Source organism: Pseudorasbora parva, chromosome 23, assembly GCF_024679245.1.
Source record: "Pseudorasbora parva isolate DD20220531a chromosome 23, ASM2467924v1, whole genome shotgun sequence".
Taxonomy (NCBI): domain Eukaryota; kingdom Metazoa; phylum Chordata; class Actinopteri; order Cypriniformes; family Gobionidae; genus Pseudorasbora; species Pseudorasbora parva.
Genome location: NC_090194.1, coordinates 2,507,762 through 2,529,411, shown reverse-complemented (window position 1 = coordinate 2,529,411; position 21,650 = coordinate 2,507,762). Strand labels below are relative to the sequence as shown.

General features: G+C 36.9%; 1 protein-coding gene across 1 annotated transcript; it reads right to left on the bottom strand.

Moving 5' to 3' along the window:
* Positions 1 to 1,710: 1,710 nt before the first annotated feature.
* Positions 1,711 to 20,696, bottom strand: dgat2 (diacylglycerol O-acyltransferase 2). Its single transcript, XM_067433238.1, has 8 exons — positions 20,348 to 20,696; positions 16,502 to 16,630; positions 15,508 to 15,615; positions 15,332 to 15,402; positions 10,352 to 10,556; positions 7,464 to 7,638; positions 5,874 to 6,076; positions 1,711 to 3,679 (listed from the first exon to the last, which is right to left on the bottom strand). The coding sequence occupies exons 1-8, from the start codon at positions 20,385 to 20,387 to the stop codon at positions 3,525 to 3,527; spliced, it is 1,086 nt and encodes a 361-aa protein (XP_067289339.1). The 5' UTR covers positions 20,388 to 20,696; the 3' UTR covers positions 1,711 to 3,524.
* Positions 20,697 to 21,650: the final 954 nt, after the last annotated feature.

The window sequence follows — 21,650 nt, the reverse complement described above, 5'->3', positions numbered from 1 at the left end:
GCCTTCTTCCTATAGAGCAGTTTGAGCTCCAGTAGCTCGTCTGTTTGATCGGACCACACGGGCCAGCCTTCGCTCCCCACGTGCATCAATGAGCCTTGGCCGCCCATGACCCTGTGGCCGGTTCTCCACTGGTCCTTCCTTGGAGCACTTTTGATAGATACTGACCACTGCAGACCGGGAACAGCCCACAAGAGCTGCAGTTTTGGAGATGCTCTGACCCAGTCGTCTAGCCGTCACAATCTGGCCCTTGTCAAACTCGCTCAAATCCTTACGCTTGCCCATTTCTCCTGCTTCTAACATATCAACTTTGAGGACAAAATGTTCACTTGCTGCCTAATATATCCCACCCACTAACAGGAGCCGTGATGAAGAGATCATCAGTGTTATTCACTTCACCTGATCGGTGTTGTTATATGAAATCTTTTTATCGCCTTTTTTATATCACATATTTTAGTAATTAGGTATCATTCAAAAGCTTACAAACTGTGGAAACCGTTTTGAAATTGAATGTTGGGTTACCATAGAAACCGTACTCGTCATGTTTCATAATTTATAATCAAAATCTTTTCTAATCTTGACCAAACACCAATCGCCTGAAAGTCTCAAGGTTCCATATTTTGTGACAGAATTGATATCTGGACAGAAATATAATCATTTGTTACAGCAGAAATGCATTAAAAATTACATGGCAGGTGTATCAGGTGTGTCACCCAGTGGCTGTTTTCGGTATTACACCCAAACAAAATCTCATGGGAACTTCAATTATGATATAAACTTCAACTTGGATAGACATACGGCTTTGATTTTATAGTAATTTTATAGTAAAAAAAATATTTTGTAAAGTATATATTTGATATAAAATATTAAATATGTAGTACAGTACATTTGATTTACAGTACATTTAAACATTAAAGCATGAAAAAGTAAATACTTTTTCATACTTTTATATATATATAATTTGCTGAGTGTCTTTAAAAAAAAAATCAAACATAGGTTTGGATGCATTTCACGGCTATTCGCAAAAAAAAGGATGGGGGGCAGTTAAGGGGTTAATTTCTGTACCTTTTGCTCATTTTATTTATTGCAATCAAATTTTAAAAGAACATTGCATGTGAACTTACAGACTAAATTATTAATCATGAAGAGAAAAGAAGAGCAGAGAAAAAGAAAGCAACATAACAGGTTAAACACGACCATATCATATAACTTCCATCATTTTAAAGGCTCATGCAGTTTATGTAGGCTACATTTGTTAAATCAATATTTTAACATAAGGAGTAAATAATTAGTGACCTAGATAAATAATGCAATCAATATCTTTCATTCATGGCTGAGCCCCACCTGACTATCAACCAATCAAATACGAGATCCTAGATAGCACACTTTACATAAATCCTATATAATGCACCTTAAACATATCCTGGGTTTGTCTGTGAATGTAAATCGCCATGTGTTATTTGGTTTATTAAATGCATATTTGAATTCGTACGACAGTAAAACAAACATGTATTATGTTTCATTTGTCAGGAGAATACTGATTTTGTCACACAGCCGTATTGATTCATTTAAAGAACTATTATTGACCCGTGGACTTTGGACTAATAATCTGAAACTGTAGCATAAATCTCTGCATTTAAAGAAACACGGCTGGGTTAAAAGACAGGAATGAGAATCTTTGCTGTTATCTGTCAATCAAAGTCAGACAGCACATACTTTTACATAAACATTTATTCTGAAAATATACAAAAGTTGAATTCCAAGAATCAGGATATCATGGATATAAATGAAGGCTGATGTCAGACTGCACCATTTATTGCATTGCATGTATTCACAACTTAAAAGTCATAATTCTTGGTTAAATGTGAGCATGTATTGCTTATTATCCACCAATCAAGAGCTGCAGATCCCCTGAATGCATTTAAATACACAATCACTATAAACATGTTATTCTCTCATGTTAAATATGATTGCTTATGTGTACATACGTCTTGGCACTTGAATTCAGTTTAGTTCCGATTCAAAAGAATAAAAAAGGCTTTTGCATGGGATTCAGTTCCCTCCGACAGTATTGCAGCCATGGAGCAAAAAAATTATCCAAAATTTAAAAACGCTAAAAAAACATACACCCTAAAAAAAAAAAATGAGTAAAATATGGACTAACCAAGCAATTGGTTTGTTTTAACCCAGCGATTGGGTTGTCTTACGCAAATATTTAACCCAACCGCAGGATTAAAACAACCCAATCGCTGGGTTAAAAAAAACAATTGCTGAGTTAGTCCATATTTGACCCAACATTGGGTTAAAACAACCCAGCATTTTTTAAAGTGTATATGCTAAAATGGGGTCACGAATTAAAATATAAGCATGAATAAAAAAAAAATCAAAGTACATTTAAATAAATAAAACGCATGCATCAAACTTTAAACACATTAAAAATTATATATTGCACAAAACTTAAACTTAAGTTTATGTTCTTTAAAATGGTTTTCTTTGGTCTTATTACTCTGTACTTTGTGCTGCTCATACTGCAGTTGGAGGTTTATGTAAAATAGGGCGGGCTTAAGCCTCATGATTGGTGCATTAGTTCTAGATTGACAGCTCCTCCTCTAGCCAATCAAGCGAAGAGGAGAGTTGACGTCACTCCAGTTTTGATTCATGTTGTTTTTTTAAATGCACTTTTTGAATCCGTGACCAATTCTGAAAATGTTTCATCATTTTTTTCAGTTTGTGCAATATATTGTTACATGTGTTTTTAGATTTCTTGATTCATGCTTATTATTTTTATGATCTGCAACGGCGACGGCAATACTTTTAGCGGGAATTTAATCCCATAGATTTGTCATGATTGAGATCTTCCAAGTGTTTGCTTTTGAAAGAAAGGCTTGATATTTGTAACTGGGACAACATGTCGATCCCATGAAAGAGTGCGTGGTGAAAACTGAAAGCATGTGCAACTTACATACGCAAAATTAATACTTCTGTGGTAAATTATCAGAAAAATGACCAGCATGTATTCAGATCACACATTTACAGAGATTCATCATCTTCAACTTCACTTTTACCTTCTTGGCTTTATCTTCAAGATATGATCAAATGTGATCAAAAGCTAAATATCTTGCCCTTCATTCCAACTAATAATTCACATAACTGAATCGCAACTTTGCTTTTTGGTTAGTTTCTATATAACGTAAGACTTTGGTTACACTTTGGCTTTTATAATAAGGCAAAACTCCTAATAGTTGGATTGCTTGTGCGTTAAAAATAATATAAAGGGCCAAACACTTGTACAGCATTTACATGAAATCCCTATACATTACATGTAATGTCATATATTGAGGAATATTCGTCCTGAGAAATCTTGGACTGCCCCCCAGTGGCGATGAGCAGAAGTGACACAGGCTAGAGTCCAGTATATTTCAGTACGGTCTGCAGTAGTGAAACCAGCATTGATTTCTTTCCCCATCTCTGAACAGGCACTTCAGTTGTGTTCTTTGATAGTTATTCCTAATCCTTAATGTGTTCGTTCACTGAATTAGAAGGATGTCACTCTCATTTAGACCGAAGCGAGTCTTGTTATTGTCAAAGAGAGACTTGAGGGACCTGATGTACATGGCATGGTACATGTCTATGACGTCCTGAGTCGGCGCCTCAATTTTTGGGACCGTGATGGGTTCACCAACTGTAGAAGAGAGAAACGTTTTTTTATAAAGTTCATCCACAGATCATTAAACTCTGGTTAAACCGAGATCATGTCAACAAATGTCTAAATTTTAACCATTAATGTGCTTCTGATGTCAGCAAATATCGACCGTAAGCTGAAAGAGCCATTCTATCAACACAGAGACTGTCCTTGAGCTGAATCCATCTAGGACTATTTTTAGGTGTTTCATTATAAGCCATGCCAGTTTAGAGTAGAATATCTAGTCGAATTTAAACATTTAGGATTTAAGGGATATATTACATCAGTCTTGCTCAAATGTTTACACACACCTTGCAGAATCTGTGAATAATTTCAACAAAATAAGAGAGATCATACAACATGCATGCTATTTATGCTGTCCTGTCCTGTCCTGTCCTGAATAAGATTTTTTACAGAAAAGATGTTTACATAAAAATAACTGATTTTATAAAAAATGACAGAAGTTTATGAACCCTTGATTCTTAATCTGTGTCGTTCCCTGATGATCCACAGGGAACGTGTGTGTGTGTGTGTGTGTGTGTGTGTGTGTGTGTCTGTGTGTGTGTGTGTGTGTGTGTGTGTGTGTGTGTGTGTGTGTGTGTGTGTGTGTGTGTGTGTGTGTGTCTGTGTGTGTGTGTGTGTGTCTGTGTGTGTGTGTGTGTGTGTGTCTGTGTGTGTGTGTGTGTGTGTGTGTGTGTGTGTGTGTGTCTGTGTGTGTGTGTGTGTGTGTCTGTGTGTGTGTGTGTGTGTGTGTGTGTGTGTGTGTGTGTGTGTGTGTGTGTGTGTGTGTGTGTGTGTGTGTGTGTGTGTGTCTGTGTGTGTGTGTGTGTGTGTGTGTGTGTGTGTGTGTGTGTGTGTGTGTGTGTGTGTGTGTGTGTGTGTGTGTGTGTGTGTGTGTGTGTGTGTGTGTGTGTGTCTGTGTGTGTGTGTGTGTGTGTGTGTGTGTGTGTGTGTGTGTGAGCCCTTTCCAGCAGTGACTGTGTGATTCTGAAGTTATACAAAAAAAAGGTTGAGACATTCACTGATGAAGGAAACCCAATGCAAATGAAAAAAACCTAATATTTAAACAAAATAAGACTTTTTTTGGACATTTCCATCCTGTGCAAAAGTTTGGCACCAGCTCTGAATGCGTTGTGTTTCCTTCTGTGTGGGAACCACATACACACACACATACACATTCAGATCTCAGAATCACAGTCACTACGGCAAAGAGTTCAAACATGCAGAAGATGTTTTCAGGACCTGGCGGATTCTCCTGAAGAACGCTGGTCAGTTTAACTGACCAGGACAAGCATGAGACTCAAGAACAACCATCACAAAACACACACACAGCCGTGGATCATCAGGGAACGACACACACACACACACACACACACACAGAGAGAGAGAGACACACACAACTGTGGATCATCAAGGAACGACACACACACACACACACACACACAGAGAGAGAGAGAGACACACACAACTGTGGATCATCAAGGAACGACACACACACACACACACACACAGAGAGAGACACACAGAGCCGTGGATCATCAGGAAACGACATACACACACACACACACACACACACAACTGTGGATTATCAAGGAAAGACACACACACACACACACACACACACACAACTGTGGATTATCAAGGAAAGACACACACACACAGAGAGAGACACACACAGAGTCGTGGATCATCAGGGAACGACATACACACACACACACACACAGACACACACAGACACACACACATACACACACACACACACACACACACACTACTGTGGATCATCAGGGAACGACACACACACATACACACACACACACACACACACACACACACAGACACACACAACTGTGGATCATCAGGGAACGACACAGGATTAAGAATCAAGGGTTCATAAACTTCTGATCAGGGTAATTTTTTTGATAAAATCAGCTATTTTCATGTAAACATCTCTGTAAAATATCTTTTTAAGGACATCAGGACGGAAAAAATAACATGCATTTTGTATGATCTCTCTTATTTTGTTAAAATTATTTACATTTGCACAAATTCTTTTGAGCAAGACTGTGTATATGCACTGTAAAATATATTGTTACATTTTATTGCTAAAGGCAAACATCAAAAAACTTGATTACCCAGAAGAAGATATATGGCCATAAAACATCAGTTTGGTGACAAATGTGCCGTAACTCACCAACAGTCGTGATGGGTTTGCAGTAAGGCACCAAACCCCATGACTCTGGGAAGAACAGTCCACAGCCGTGAAACAGGCACGGGGCGAAGCCTAAAATCTTCTGAAGCCTCTTCTGAACCACACGCCACCAAGAATCATCGTCAAAAATCAGCTGTTTATAGGCCTCGTTCTCACCAAAAGAGTAGACGGGCACCAGATCGGCCCTGAGAGGGGGACAGGAAGCTCAAAAGTTATCATAATGACAACGAAATACACATTTTACAATACAAAGAGAACCTGCAAAAGTCCATTTCATTTTTTCATCAAATCCTGTGAGATGGGTAAGGGAATTTATTCAAAAGCACTTATTTATCCTTTAAGCTTCTTTAAGATTTGTATAGTTAGGGATTTTCTGTGTTACTATGCATTCTTTTGTAATGATGTAGTTACAAATGTAGATGTTTCTCCACAAAACTGCTTTGCTAGCTCAACACGCGGGCGTATTTCTGAAGGCTTTGAGTCGCTTCACCTGCAACCAGCCTGCCGTTTACTGCTGATCAACAAAACACAGGACTGGAAGCTACGGAGCCCCGCACATGACATGCAAGAAAAAACTATTTTGAGGAACGAATTAGTCAAATGTGCGCACGATTTATAAATCGAGGGAATTAATTAGTAAAATCTGCGCACGATTTATAAATTGAGGGAATTAATTAGTCAAATGTGCGCATGATTTATAAATCGAGGGAATTAATTAGTAAAATCTGCGCACGATTTATAAATTGAGGGAATTAATTAGTAAAATCTGCGCACGATTTATAAATTGAGGGAATTAATTAGTCAAATGTGCGCATGATTTATAAATCGAGGGAATTAATTAGTAAAATCTGCGCACGATTTATAAATTGAGGGAATTAATTAGTAAAATCTGCGCACGATTTATAAATTGAGGGAATTAATTAGTTAAATGTGCGCATGATTTATAAATCGAGGGAATTAATTAGTCAAATCTGCGTGAGGGAAACTTGTGAGGGACTGCCGAAAAGCAGACGTTACTTTAACTGTAATGAAGAAAACAAAAAAGCTAATCGCGGACTGAAAGTAAGATGGCCGAGCTGGAGGAACGAGTCCACAGATGCTTGAACTCTCTGCCGGGTGAGGCTCAGCCACGCGAGACGAACGCTGAGTGAATCGTTCTCGGCTGCATATTTTACTACATGCAGTTTGTAATTTGCAGATTAAGATTTTCTTTATGAGGCATTTTGTTTGTGTTCAGTCTTTCTAAGTTGTTGTATTTAAGTTAATATTTCAGTTAAGAGTTTTTTTCTGTTTTCATATATTTTTTTCAGGGGTTAGGCTACAGGAGCTAGCATAGAGCGCCCTATATTTAATCTTGTCAGTCAGTATGATTTAAATGTGATATATAATTCACACCTGACAATAAGTCGCAGGACCAGTCAAACTATGAAAAAAAGTGTGACTTATAGTCTGGAAAATACGGTAGTAAAACGTGCGCACGATTCAGCCTACTAGTTTCCTACTGCATGTAATGTGCGGAGCTCCGTAGGAAGCATCAGGAAGGTGATGAAGGAAATGATTTGCGGTTCTCACCCATGCTTGAGGGCCAGTTTCACAAAGCCTTTGCGGTTTTTCAGCGTGACGGCATTCATCCCCGGGGCACAGTCCAGAGATTCTGCAGCTCCTCCGATCACGATGACCACAGCATTGCCTGTCCCGTTACTGGACAGGAGGTAGTCAATGGAGTTTTGATTTACAGGGCAGATACCTGAGAAACAAAAGGGAATAGTGTCAGAAATAAACTGGGGTTCATGAAGGGACGGCAGGGGCTCTTGAGGCAATGGAAAGATAAATAAATAAAGCTGCAAGCAGCAATTATCGGAGCCAAGCACAAAGAGGAACAAGATATTTTCAGATTATTTTAGTCAAAATGGCTGAAAAATCAGAAATACAATCACTGTAATATGATTAACTTGCTTATCACTTTTGATCAATAGGTGGCGCTGTTATCACATTATTATGGTGTGGTCAATATGAGAAGTCAATGCAGAGTTACAAGGCGTTTCTCAATGTCAAGGAAGGATCCTCGGAAGCCAGAATTCTAAGGATGCTACGTCATCGACATCCGACGAAGGACTGTTCCAATGTCGAGGATCCTCAGAATTCAACCAAGGACTGAGTCCTTCGTTCGAAAAATATGTCATATACAGGAAAGGATGCATATGAGTAGCCTTCGCGCACTTCGCGTTCTCAAATCACCCACAATCCTATGCGCGCAGCTTTGCTATCAGACGTTCCCGGAGTCGGACTCGGAGCGTGAACGGGGCAAATATGCTTGTATCGGGGTTTGTAGATGGGAAGGAAGGAGGCGGGAACCGGCAAACGTTCAACAACTTTATAATAGCCCCCTCACGGGTGACTGCCTGCACACACATAATAAAACATAAACAAACCATAACATAAAGTCCAGGCCTAGCGTTAGTCCTTCCACGCTCCTCCAATTATACTCCCGTCACTGCCGTGAGCCGAGACCGGTGTGGCGGCGATCAGCTGCCGCTCATTATCACTCCACCGGCCCGCTCTCACGGACCCTCACCTCGCTGCTTGCCACAATGCTTTTATTTACGTTACCAAATATTTGTTATAACCGTAGTAAACATAAGTTACGTTTAAATACCGGTACAAAATACTACTGTATTGATATTAAAAAAATACAAATAACGTTATTGATGGCCAACAGACCTTTTCACTGACGTAATGACGCAATGACGTGCACTTGCTAGCCTGTTCCATTCACGTGTTCTCCGAATGCTAAAGAGGAGCCTCGCCTGGAAGTGACTTGGAAGGATCCTTGACATTGAGAAACACCTACTGTCTCAGAATCAGTTTGGCATCATGCTAACACATTTGTTGATTGCCTTCTCAAGAACGGTTTGGTCTATAACAATGGCCGGCATGGTCTGAAGATGATCTGAGCCAAATAAGTTGAAAATCACACCAACGGTTCAAAAAAGTAGGTTTTCAAAGAAATTCAAAATGGCAAATTTTCGAGCAATAAAACTTTTCAAAAGTTCGAGCAAATATGGCATAATTGGTAACGCTGTTCTCATCATGACCCAAGGAATCTATCAAGACCAGTTTCATTCAAATAAACACAATTTAGCCCTGATTATTGACGGCAACGGTTAAATGTGACATTTATTATAAAGAGTTTATGTGAAGATTGTTTTAAGTTCACTTAAATTAAACCTTGTTGTATTTTAAAGCCTAGTAAATGTTGTACTAAAATTTATCTTTTTAATTATACTCTAATGCTGAATGGCTATAATGGCTAAAATTGAGAAAAAAATTATAATATAATAAATATTATATTATATTATATTATATTATATTATATTATATTATATTATATTATATTATATTATATTATATTATATTAATTATATTATATTATATTATATTATATTATATTATATTATATTGTTATATTTTATGTTATGTTACGTTATATTAAAATATAATAACATAACATAATATAATATATTATAATATAACATAACAATAAAATATTACATAATATATTATAACATAATATTATAAAATATAACATAATATAATAAAATATATTATATTATATTATATTATATTATATTATATTATATTATATTATATTATATTATATTATATTATATTATATTATATTATATTATATTATATTATATTATATTGTTATATTTTGTTATGTTACTTTATATTAAAATATAAAAACATAACATAATATAATATAACAACAATAAAATATTACATAATATATTATAACATAATATTATAAAATATAACATAATATAATAAAATATATTATATTATATTATATTATATTATATTATATTATATTATATTATATTATATTGTTATATTTTGTTATGTTACGTTATATTAAAATATAAAAACATAACATAATATAATATAACATAACAATAAAATATTACATAATATATCATAACATAATATTATAAAATATAACATAAAATAATATAATAAAATATATTTTATTATATTATATTATATTATATTATATTATATTATATTATATTATATTATATTATATTATATTATATTATATTATATTATATTATATTATATTATATTGGAATTTTGGGGAAGGTATTTGTTTGACAGATTTTGAAGAAACTATTGACGTTTGTTTCTTATAAGAGTGTGTAAGAATGGCCTCTCAATCAGTGGGTTCATAGGGTAGGTTTCAACAAAAAATATTGACTTCAGCGCATGCAGGGCTGTCTCTCTACGCAATAGGACAAAGCTCAGAGGTCCTCGATAGACTGCAGGATTCTTATCTACACCACAGAGAGGACAACTACGGTCCTCTTTTTAATCAGACGGACAATAAACATCATGGACTGATATGAGATGCAAGCTTTGAGTGCATGGTTTAATCCAGAATATGATCTAGAAATGGGTACCTCCAGACATCAGGTAATCCCGAAACACTGGCAAGCGGAAGTTTCCGGCCAATGTGGCAAGAGATGGCTTGATTCCGGGGAATATCTTGGAGAATCCTGTGGCCTCCGTCCCGAAGTTACAGAAACCACCGAAACAGAAGATGCCATGAGGATGGTAGCCAAAAATATAGTTTCGGCTTGGAAGAAGGTTATGCGTCTTGATGAGCTGCAATGCCAAATACAGCAGGAGATTAGAATACATTGGTTAGTGTGTGATTAAAGGATAGGATGTTAAATTATACAACTTCATCTAAAATGCTATATTAATATATTAAAAATATATTAAAATATGCTATATTAAAAATGCTAGCTATATTTTGCATTAAATAAAGACCTGTTTTCATAAGACAAAGGTCAGTAATAACACTTTATCAACCAAGTCAAGGCAATAAATGCTCTTTACTCGGACACAGTTACAGTACACCTGTGTGTACATTATATTGTCCACGAACACACTTTTCTTATCAGGAATTATCATTATCTGCTGGCCTAATACATATTCGTTTTAGCAGATAATTAAGGACAGATATGGGTATTAATGTTTGCAGATATGAGAATGGGACAGGAGTATCCTCGTAAACAGCTAATCAAGCAGTCAGTGTTACATAATGACATTAATGGATGAAAACCAGACAGATCCTGTGTCGGGCGAGATTTATTTATTTATTTATTTATTTATTTATTTATTTATTTATTTATTTATTTTAAAAAAAGGGGGAATAGTGTATATTAATAAACATTAAAACAAATGTAAATATGCCAGATTTTAGCCTTAGGCTAATTTCCATCTGCATACCCCCTGGCAGGTAGAGGTCATACATAATAGGAAAAAAAAGAAAAACTATATATAACACAATAAGACCAATATATAATACAACAATCAATATGGTATAACCTTCTGGAGGAGGCTAAGAAAAAGTCTAGTCTTTACTTACACTCAAAATAACATATATTTATTATATATCAGCTTATTCTTCCAAGACCAACTCCAAACCTTTGTGAAATCTGTGAGGAAATGTTTCGCCCTCGAGAGAAATTCCCGATTGCATGTGTTCATAAATTAAATGACTGGATTTTGCACACGAAAATTCACAGAACAAATGTGCCCGCACCTTAAAGAGACAGTTCACAGTGGTGTACTAATTCCAGATTCCTTAAAACTTAATATTCAACAATATTACTGATCTGACTTCACTGACAACATTGCACATATGCATTAACTCAGGCTCAGTCTCGCCCAGAAAAAGCACACCATGGGTCCAATCATACACCCGGCCCAATGCCACGCCACGCTGTTTTGTTAGTTTCCCGATGCAGTTATTATTTTCATGTCCAGCTCCACATTTTCTAAATATCTAAATATGTGTGTGTGTTCCCCCATGGGTGTCTGGTCTAAACCAGGTGTGTTCAGGAGCATTGTTGGAGCGTTTCACACACACACACACACACACACACACACACACACACACACACACACACACACACACACACACACACACACACACACACACACACACACACACACACAGGAGAAGCGTTCAGTCTCTCCTCATGTCAATAGTGAATCTGCTCATGGCTCGAGCACAACTGGCTTTTAAAGGGAAAGGGAGATGAGACTCTGATTGGTTTATTGCATGTTACGGCCAAAACAAACCCATGACCCATTAAAGGGATAGTTGACCCAAAAATGAGCCTGTGATGTTTATCCGCTGACCCCCAGGGCGTCCGAGATGTAGGTGTGTTTGTTTCTTCAGGAGAACACAAGCGAAGATTTTTAACTCAATGAGGCATCTATGATTATGCCTGTGTTTTGACCTTCTTCAGCGGAAGTAATGGCGCTGGGAATACTATGAGATTCGTCTGATATGAGGTAAAAAATAACAAATACTGTTGTGTTTCTGGCAGAAAGCGATCGTTTTGTGTCTTAAGACATCAGTGTGTCTCCACAAGCCACAGGGTTTAATATGGATTCGTATGTCTGTGTGTTTTTTACTCTCATAGAAATACACCCCATTGACATGCATTATACGAGCAACGGTTGAGTTAAAAATCTTCATTTGTGTTCTCCTGAAGAAACAAACACACCTACATCTGGGACGCCCTGGGGGTCAGCAGATAAACATCACAGGCTCATTTTTGGGTCAACTATCCCTTTAACAAACAAGGGACAACCCTTTTAGTAGTAGACCAGTGATTTGAGTTTTAAGAACTCAAAAGAAAAATAAGGTTCACTTGATTGGACTAATTTGCTTTATTTAAGTTCACCCTAATCAGATATTTGTTTTATTGTAATCTGTGTTTGAGTTCCTGTTTCACCTAGTTGTTCTGGAGCCCTGGGCTCTTATTCATTTATCAGAAGTAAGAGAAGATGAAGATAAAACAAGTGCTTGAGCTTCTGCTGATCAGGATGAGCAAAGTCTAGCCAGATCCAGCCAACCCAGCAGGAATGCCAAAGAGAGAAAAGAACAGGACAAAACTAATGGCTGATAAAATGTATTTTTTATCTTTGCCCACTAACGTTCAAAGTAATTAATTGGTTTGAGTACAGCCAACTCAAATTATACAAATTAGTTCAAACAAAGGATCTTTTATGAGTATTTAGAACTTTCTTTTTCTTTTGAGTTCTCAAAGTCTACTTTAGAAAAGTTTCTGTTATGTTGAGGTGTTTAGGGGGACGTAGTATGGATTGCCTCAATTTTTTTAGTTTTTCCAACTTATTCGGGTAAATATAATATAATGCATATTTAAACGTTTAATGCTGGTCAGAATATGCTAATTACACTAGTGTTCAAAAGATGGAATCAGAACTTTTTTTTTTTTAAAGTAAAATCATACTGAATTAATTCAATCAGTACAGACGAAAAAAAGTATTTTCAAATAAATAGTTTTATTTCTATTTATCAAAAAATCCTGGAAAATGTATCACAGTTTCCACAAAAATATTAAATATAAACAATGATAATTGTTATTTATCATACAACCCCATATCAGAAAAAGTTGGGACAGTATGGAATGTGCAAATAAAATAAAAAAAGAAGTGATTTCTAAAATTACTTTGACTTGTATTTCATTGCAGACAATATGAACACAAAATATTTCATGTTTTGTCTGGTCAACTTCATGTCATTTGTAAATATGCATCCTTTCCTGTCGTTCAGACCTGCAACACATTTCAAAAAAAGTTGGGACAGTAAAGTATTTACCACTTTGTAATGTTGCCATTCCTTTTCACAACACTTAAAAGACGTTTAGGGACTGAAGACACCAAGTGATGAAGTGTTTCAGGTGTAATTTTGTCCCATTCTTCCTGCAAACAAGTCTTAAGGTGGGCAACAGTACGGGGTCTTCGTTGTCGCATTTTGCGCTTCAAAATGTGCCACACATTCTCTATTGGAGACAGGTCGGGACTGCAGGCAGGCCAGTCAAGTACCCGTACCCTCTTCCTCCGCAGCCAGGACTTTGTAATGTGTGCAGAAAGTGGTTTTGCATTGTCTTGTTGAAATATGCATGGACGTCCCTGGAAAAGATATCTTCTTGAAGGCAGCATATTATGCTCCAAAATCTCTATGTACTTTTCTTCATCCAGCATTTGTGGATGTAACTACGTATTGTGGTACTTGACAAAGGTTTGTCAAAGTAGTCCTGAGCCCATGTGGTGATATCGCTTCTAGATGAATGCCGATTCTTGATGCAGTGCCGCCTGAGGGATCGGAGATCACGGTTATTCAGCTTAGGCTTGCGGCCTTGTCCTTTACGCACTGAAATTCCTCCAGATTCCTTGAATCTTGTAATTATGTTATGCACTGTTGAATGTGAAATATCCAAATCTCTTCCTATCTTTCTTTGAGGAACATTGTTTTTAAACATTTCAATAATTTTCTCACGTATTTGTTGGCAAACTGGCGATCCTCGGCCCATCTTTGCTCCTAAAGGATTAGATCTTTCTTGGATGCTGCTTTTGTACCAAATCATAATTTCAATCACCTGTTTCAAATCACATCATTATTTAACCCTTTTACCTCATTACTAGCCCTGAATTGCTCCTGTCCCAATTTGTTTTGAAATGTGTTGCAGGTCTGAATGACAGGAAAGGATGCATATTTACAAATGACATGAAGTTGACCAGACAAAACATGAAATATTTTGTGTTCATATTGTCTGCAATGAAATACAAGTCAAAGTAAATTTAGAAATCACTACTTTCTTTTTTTATTTGCGTTTTCCAAACTGTCCCAACTTTTTCTGATTTGGGGTTGTATTAGAATGATTTCTAGAGGATCATGTGACACTGAAACATGGAGTAATGATGCTGAAAATTCAGCATTGACATCACATTTTAAATTGTAATAATATTTTAAAAATTAACTGCAGTTTAGGTGCAGCATATGAGACTTCTTTCAAAAACATTACAAAATCGGTAGCATATATTCACCAATATCTATGACCTTTACCTCAATACACTCCTATTTGACTTATTATTGGTTGCGTTTACATTTAGGTATTGGATTGGATTAAGAGATGTAGAATAAGGTCATGCAAAATAAGGCATTAATATATGCTTTATAGGTACTAATAAACAGCTAATATCCTAGTAATAAGCATGCTAAAGTTAACAGCGAGAATTGAACCCTAAAAGAAAGTTACCACAAAATCTTACCAACCATAAAATTTTGAACGGTGCATATTTACAAAGTAAAATGTCAAGACATTATATGGAAATTATAACATTTTCTGATTAAAGAGAGTCAAATGGATTTAGAACAACTGAGTAATAATGATATAATGAATATTTTCTGTGTGAACTAATCTATACTTCAAGGATTTGTGCAGATTTGCAAAGTCCATACCTTTTATAACTCCAGCTTGAAGCTTATCTTTGTGTTTGTGTCTAAGCCCTTTGAATTCAAGCTGTAATGTTGTATAAGATGTGAAGTGACTCACTCTTATGGGAAAATAGTCTCTAAAGTACGTCCACACGGTCCAGTTTCTCACCCAGGTCGATCTACGGCCTCCTAAGATAAAGATGTTGGAACATTAACAAAGAATACAAAAGCAAAGACAGTCAGAATGAGATTGAATCATGATGTGCTTTAATCACTGAAGACTGAACACTTTACCTTGTTTTGGGGTGTTCCAGTCATAGATGAGCCAGGCTGTGTAAACGGCGGCAATTACCCAGAAGTCTGTGCAAAACATGTACATTAGCAGCAAAGAGCAGCCAATGCCTAGAAGATAGAAGAGAAATTCATACAGGTTTGGAATAACTCAAGGGTGAGTAAATGACGACAGAATTTGCATTTTTGGGTAAACTGTCCCTTTAAAGGGTTAGTTCACCCAAAAATGAAATGTCTGTCATTAACTCCTCTCCCTAATGTCATTCCACACCGTAAGACCTCCGTTCATCTTCACACACAGTTTAAGATATTTTATATTTAGTCCGAGAGCGTATGAAAGTGTATGCACACTATACTGTCCATGTCCAGAAAGGGAATAAAAACATCATCACAGCAGTCCATATGAGACATCAGTGGGTTAATTAGAGTCTCTTGAAGCATCAGAAATACATTTGGGTCCAAAAATAATAAAAACTACGACTTTATTCAGCATTTTCTTCTCTTCCGGGTTTGTTTTCATAAAGCTTCAAACGGTTATGAATCAGCGTATTGATTCATGTTTCGGATCGCGTATCAGAAATCACGTGACATTGGCGATCCGAATCATGAATCAATACGCTGATTCATAACCGTTTGAATCTTTATTTTGAGGTTTGAAAACAAGCACGGAAGAGAAGCCAATGCTGAATAAAGTCGTAGTTTTTGTTATTTTTGGACCCAAATGTATTTCCGATGCTTCAAGAGACTCTAATTAACCCACTGATGTCTCATATGGACTACTGTGATGATGTTTTTATTCCCTTTCTGGACATGGACAGTATAGTGTGCATACACTTGCATACGCTCTCGGACTAAATCTAAAATATCTTAAACTGTGTGTGAAGATGAACGGAGGTCTTACGGGTGTGGAACGACATTAGGGTGAGGAGTTCATGACATCAATTTCATTTTTAGGTGAGCTGTCCCTTTAAGTCTCGTATTGATCTGTTCCACTCACCCATGGCAAGAAATGTCAAGACAAACTGCAGGACGGAGATCATCTGCAGATGTTTCACGATCTTGGACCGTGTCAGCCATGGGACGGACGGCAGGTCATATAAGGCAGAGAGGATGCTGGAGCCTGAGCCTACAAGGGATTTAAAGGAAAATTGGAATTTCCCAGCATAATGTTGTGGGAATGCTTATTATCTACACCGTCTGAAGCCTAGGAATAAATGCCATGTGTGTCATGACTGTGACAAACCGCTATGACGTCCATAGAGGACGCAAACTCCCAAAACTCTCTGAAGATGTATGAAATAGCAAACCGATAATAAGTTGTGTGGTTAAAACTTGATATGCATTTTATCAGAAAGATATTTGCTATTATATCCTGAGAATAAGAGCACATGACTGACATACCTCCAATTCATTATTTCATTTATTTACACAGTCCAGAAAGCACCAGAAAAAACCATCAGTGACACTTTATTTTAGGGTTCGGTTCTTGCTGTTAACTAGTTGCTTATTAGCACACTGTAAAAAAAAATGATGTCCCCAAATATACATTTTCTAGTGACTGATCACATCTAAATTTTTCAGTAGGCCAAATTGAATTTCTGTGAATGAAATTGCCTCATTTCACAGAAATTCAATTTGGCCAATTGAAAAATTTAGATATGATCAGTCACTAGAAAATGTATATTTAGGGACATTATTTTTTTTTACAGTGCATGCATATTACTAGGATGTTGGCTTTTTATTATTAGTGCTTATAATGCCTTATTCTGCATGACCTTAAAGGGACAGTTCATCCAAAAATCATAATTTACTCACCCCAAATTTATTCCTAACCTGTGTGAATTTCTTTCTTCTGCTGAACACAAAAGAAGATATTTTAAAGAATGGGAACTAAACAGTATTTCTTTGTATTTTTTCCCTATTATGGAAGTAAATGCGATTTAATATCTCATAACCTGCCATTCTGACTTTATATCTCACAATTCTGAATTGTGAGATATAGGGCCTGTTTACACCTTGTCACTTCATGTGTTTTTACAGATCAAATATCTATCTGATTTATCAAAAATCATTTCATTTACACTTGGTCACACTAATGTGTCTCCGCAAAACAGATATAAATAAGATAATCCATCTCTGCACTTTATGCAGATTAAGCGACACTATGCAAGTTTTCTCGCAAGCAGCGGGACTTTTATTATGACGGGACTCAGTCGCCGGCGCCATTTCCGCTTTTCCGGTCATGAGGTAAAGCAGCTCTGTTTATCATATTAGATACATTTAAGTGTGTTTAAAATGATGTTACGATGTTACTCTGTGCCTTGTTTAGTAAACGTCTGGTTGAGCCAGACAAAATTATGACAACACTGAATTACTTAAGCCCCTTTCACACTGCGATTCCGGCAAATAGGCAAATAGAGTCGCTAGATTTGGTCCCTTCACACTGCCAGCGAAATACCGTAATATGTGCGCTTTCACACACAACGCTTCACGGTCCCAGATCAAGTTGACACGTGACATCCTGATGTGACGTATAATGGCGAGCGATCTCCGCTTCAGCGCGGATAGTAAGGAGCTCCGTGGTCTCGACTTGTGTCCAGTTTGCGCTCATTTCTGCTTGTTTAATTTTAGTTTCTTTTGTATACGAACACTCTCTGCATTTAAAACACCGACGAGCTCTTCTGGCACTGCAGGGTTGTATTATTGAAAAAACAAGCTCTAGGAGTCGCACGATAACTACGCACACGTTGCGGCATTAGTTTCGGCTTTTGTTCACACAGCGCTCGTCCCGGGTTGAACCCCGCAATGTTACTAGGTCCCCGACCCGGGTCGAATTCGGTAATCAAACCCGGGACGTGGTTGCTTTCACACAGAAGGCGACCCAGCAATGCTCCGGGAATATTGCGGGTCCGACGTGCAGTGTGAAAGGGGCTTAACAGTGGCGATAGTGTAGGTGTAAAGCACATGGCAAAACATTTGACACAAATCGACCTGAGGTTCGAATCCGCCTTTTGCTGAACTCGCTCTACTCACGTTTTCCATCACATATCAGATCGGAAAGACATTTATTTTGAAAAACAATTAAGAATATATTCAAAAAGTGCAAATAAAGCATCTAATGTGTGTTTAATAATAAAGTATTTATCGTTTAGTGGTAGGTGAACAGACAAGGGCTGAATTAGAGACATTAAAAGTGGGTGGGTCCAATATGATTGCTCTTAAAAAGTGAGTGGGGTCTTGTCCCGCACACATACAATTGTTCTGACGCCCATGGTTTCAACAACCAGATACACATTTAGACTAGTTCAGTTTCATCTAGAAGACCACCTCCTTAAATCCGTGTCGAATGCGTTTCGGAGGCCATTTACACCTAGTCTTTCACAATCGGATAGATATCCCATCAGAGAAAATGCATGGCGTGACCAGGTGTAAACAGGCCCATAATGTCAGAAATGCGTGATGTGAACTCACAATTGTGGGATAAAAAGTCACAATTATCCTTTAAAATGTTTTATTGTGTGGTGGAAACAAGCTTCCAGAGTTTGGTTCTTTACATTTATCTTCTTTTGTGTTCAGCAGAAGAACTAAACTCATTCAGGTTGAGGGTGATTAAAGGATCACAGCATTTTTGGGTGTACTGTCCCTTTAATAGGACTAAACTTAAACATTACAAAAACTTACCTACTAATAAGCAGTAAATTAGGAGTTTATTGAGGCGAAGTAAATGGTGAATGTGTTCAGTAAAGTGCTCAATCAATAGGGTACTAAAGCACGTCCCTTAGAATCACTGACATCACGAGACCGCTAAATCCATCTTAACACACTGAAAATAACAACAAACATCACACACGGATGCTCATGTAACACTCTTATCCCTCTCATTCACACTACAGTCTAAACTAGGATCACCTGATTTTGTTACAAAAAAACCATCATATCCTCCCTAATGTACTGGACATTATATGTGAGCGACTACACACACGTCACAGGTCTAGTGTCCTGTAAAGAGCACATTCAGGGCTTTTTGGAGATAGCAACATTTCACAACTTCTCATTAAGTCTTTAAAAATTGACTGACATTAATTTAGTGATCAAATTTAACACTCCTGTTACTCTTGAAATATGATCAAATTTTGTAATTATCATTTAAATCTGTCGCGTTGTTTGTCATAAATCAACATCTCAGGAAAATGTTATGGGGTTTCAAATCAAAATATGACTTTCTGTTTTGAAACATGTTAATCAGGTACTTTGGTAGAAAAATAAACGTTCAATATTCCTATAAAATAGTTATGAATTATTATGAAATGCTTTCCATTTATTACTCCCATTATTACACTTCTTTTTTTCATTACACGTTGACCCAAGAACACATCAATATGCACATTAGATGTACAGTGTATTAGGGAAAACTTACTTTTACACAAATATTGCATTAAGAAAATCAAAATATCAAATCATTCTGTTATATATTTCATAAAAACATAGTTGAGAATCATCTTTATACAAAGTTTGGTATGAAAAAATCCTGAAAACTAAAAATGTATTGATCCAGGACATAAGATATGAAAAATATAATTTTTCAAAAGTGTAATTTTTCCATTGCTCTAAACAATGTAATGACATGGACAAATACTAAATTCACACACACACACGAAAAATGTGGTTCTCAGGAGGGTATAAGATATATGTTTCCATATTTATAAATACTGTTAAATTAGGCTATATAAAAATGTACCACACACATTTGAACAACAAATTATTATTATTATTATTATTATTATTATTATTATTATTATTATTATTATTATTATTATTATTATTATTATTATGATTTACTTACCCTTTTGGACACCGGAATATGCCGCGAGTATGGTCTTCATGCTTGAGGCAGGAATGATAAACTAAACGGAATAAAACAGAATAAATCTCGCTGGTGGAAGTTCTCGCTGCTCTACAGCATCTCTCTCTGCACTGGCGTCACCGCGCGCTCACACGCGCCCGCCTGTCATTTAAGCGCCTCGGGGGGAGGAGTAAACAACGCGCTGTCAATCAAACTCTAACGCCTTCGCTGGCACAAACAACGACGATATCAAATAAGTTTTTATTTCCCTAAAAACTGCCTCTGCCTGATAATAGCCAAGCTGGCCGCAGCTGTCAGACCTACACGACTCCGCGCTGAGATTATTGAGTCTGACTGGTTATCTGGAGGTTTTAAAGGTTTAAGGTAAACTGGACGGGAATGGGCGCACAGCCAATCAGGTGGAGGATACTTTAGCCCCTCCCACAGACTTATTGACCAACACTGATTGCCCACTCTTTATAAAAACAAACATTAATTACTTTTTTTTTTCATATAGCCTATTTTAACTTTGTGAAGATTATAATTTTTTTAACGGCAATGAAGGCATGGCTGTGAGGAATAGACATATTGTAATGTTATTATGTTTTGGGATGTTCTGCTGACTTTATCTTTCCAAGAAATTTCAGTGGACAAAAACTCCAGATAACATGAGCTGTGAATAATTATCTGTGATCTTGGAGTTTTATGCAGGTTTTTACTGTTGATGCTATTGAAAACACGGCCAGCCCCTCACAGCCTTGATTTCATACCTGTCGTTGTTCAATCTACCCCTAGACCCAAATATCGTAATATTAATATAATAATAATCTGCTTTGTAGGTTGTAGAAAACTTCAATAAACCATAGAAGAAACTGAAAGATGAAAAAATATGAAATTAGTGAGAGAAAGAAGCCTGACAGACTGAATGTACATTAGGGATGTCATATAGGGCTATATGCTCATATCACTAACACACTCTTTAAATAACACAGAAATACTGCACTAGGTGTGTGTTGGTCAATGGTCAGCGGTTTTCAGTTCCTCACAATAGCCGCGCTCCAACAATGCTCCTGAACACACCTGGTTTAGACCAGACGCCAATGGGGTGAACACACACACACACACACACACACACACACACACACACACACACACACACACACACACACACACACTGATTATTACACACACAGGGATGCGCAGCAAACACACACACACACACACACACACACACACACTCTGATGGGGGAACAGACACACACACACACACACTGATGGGGGAACAGACACACACACACACACA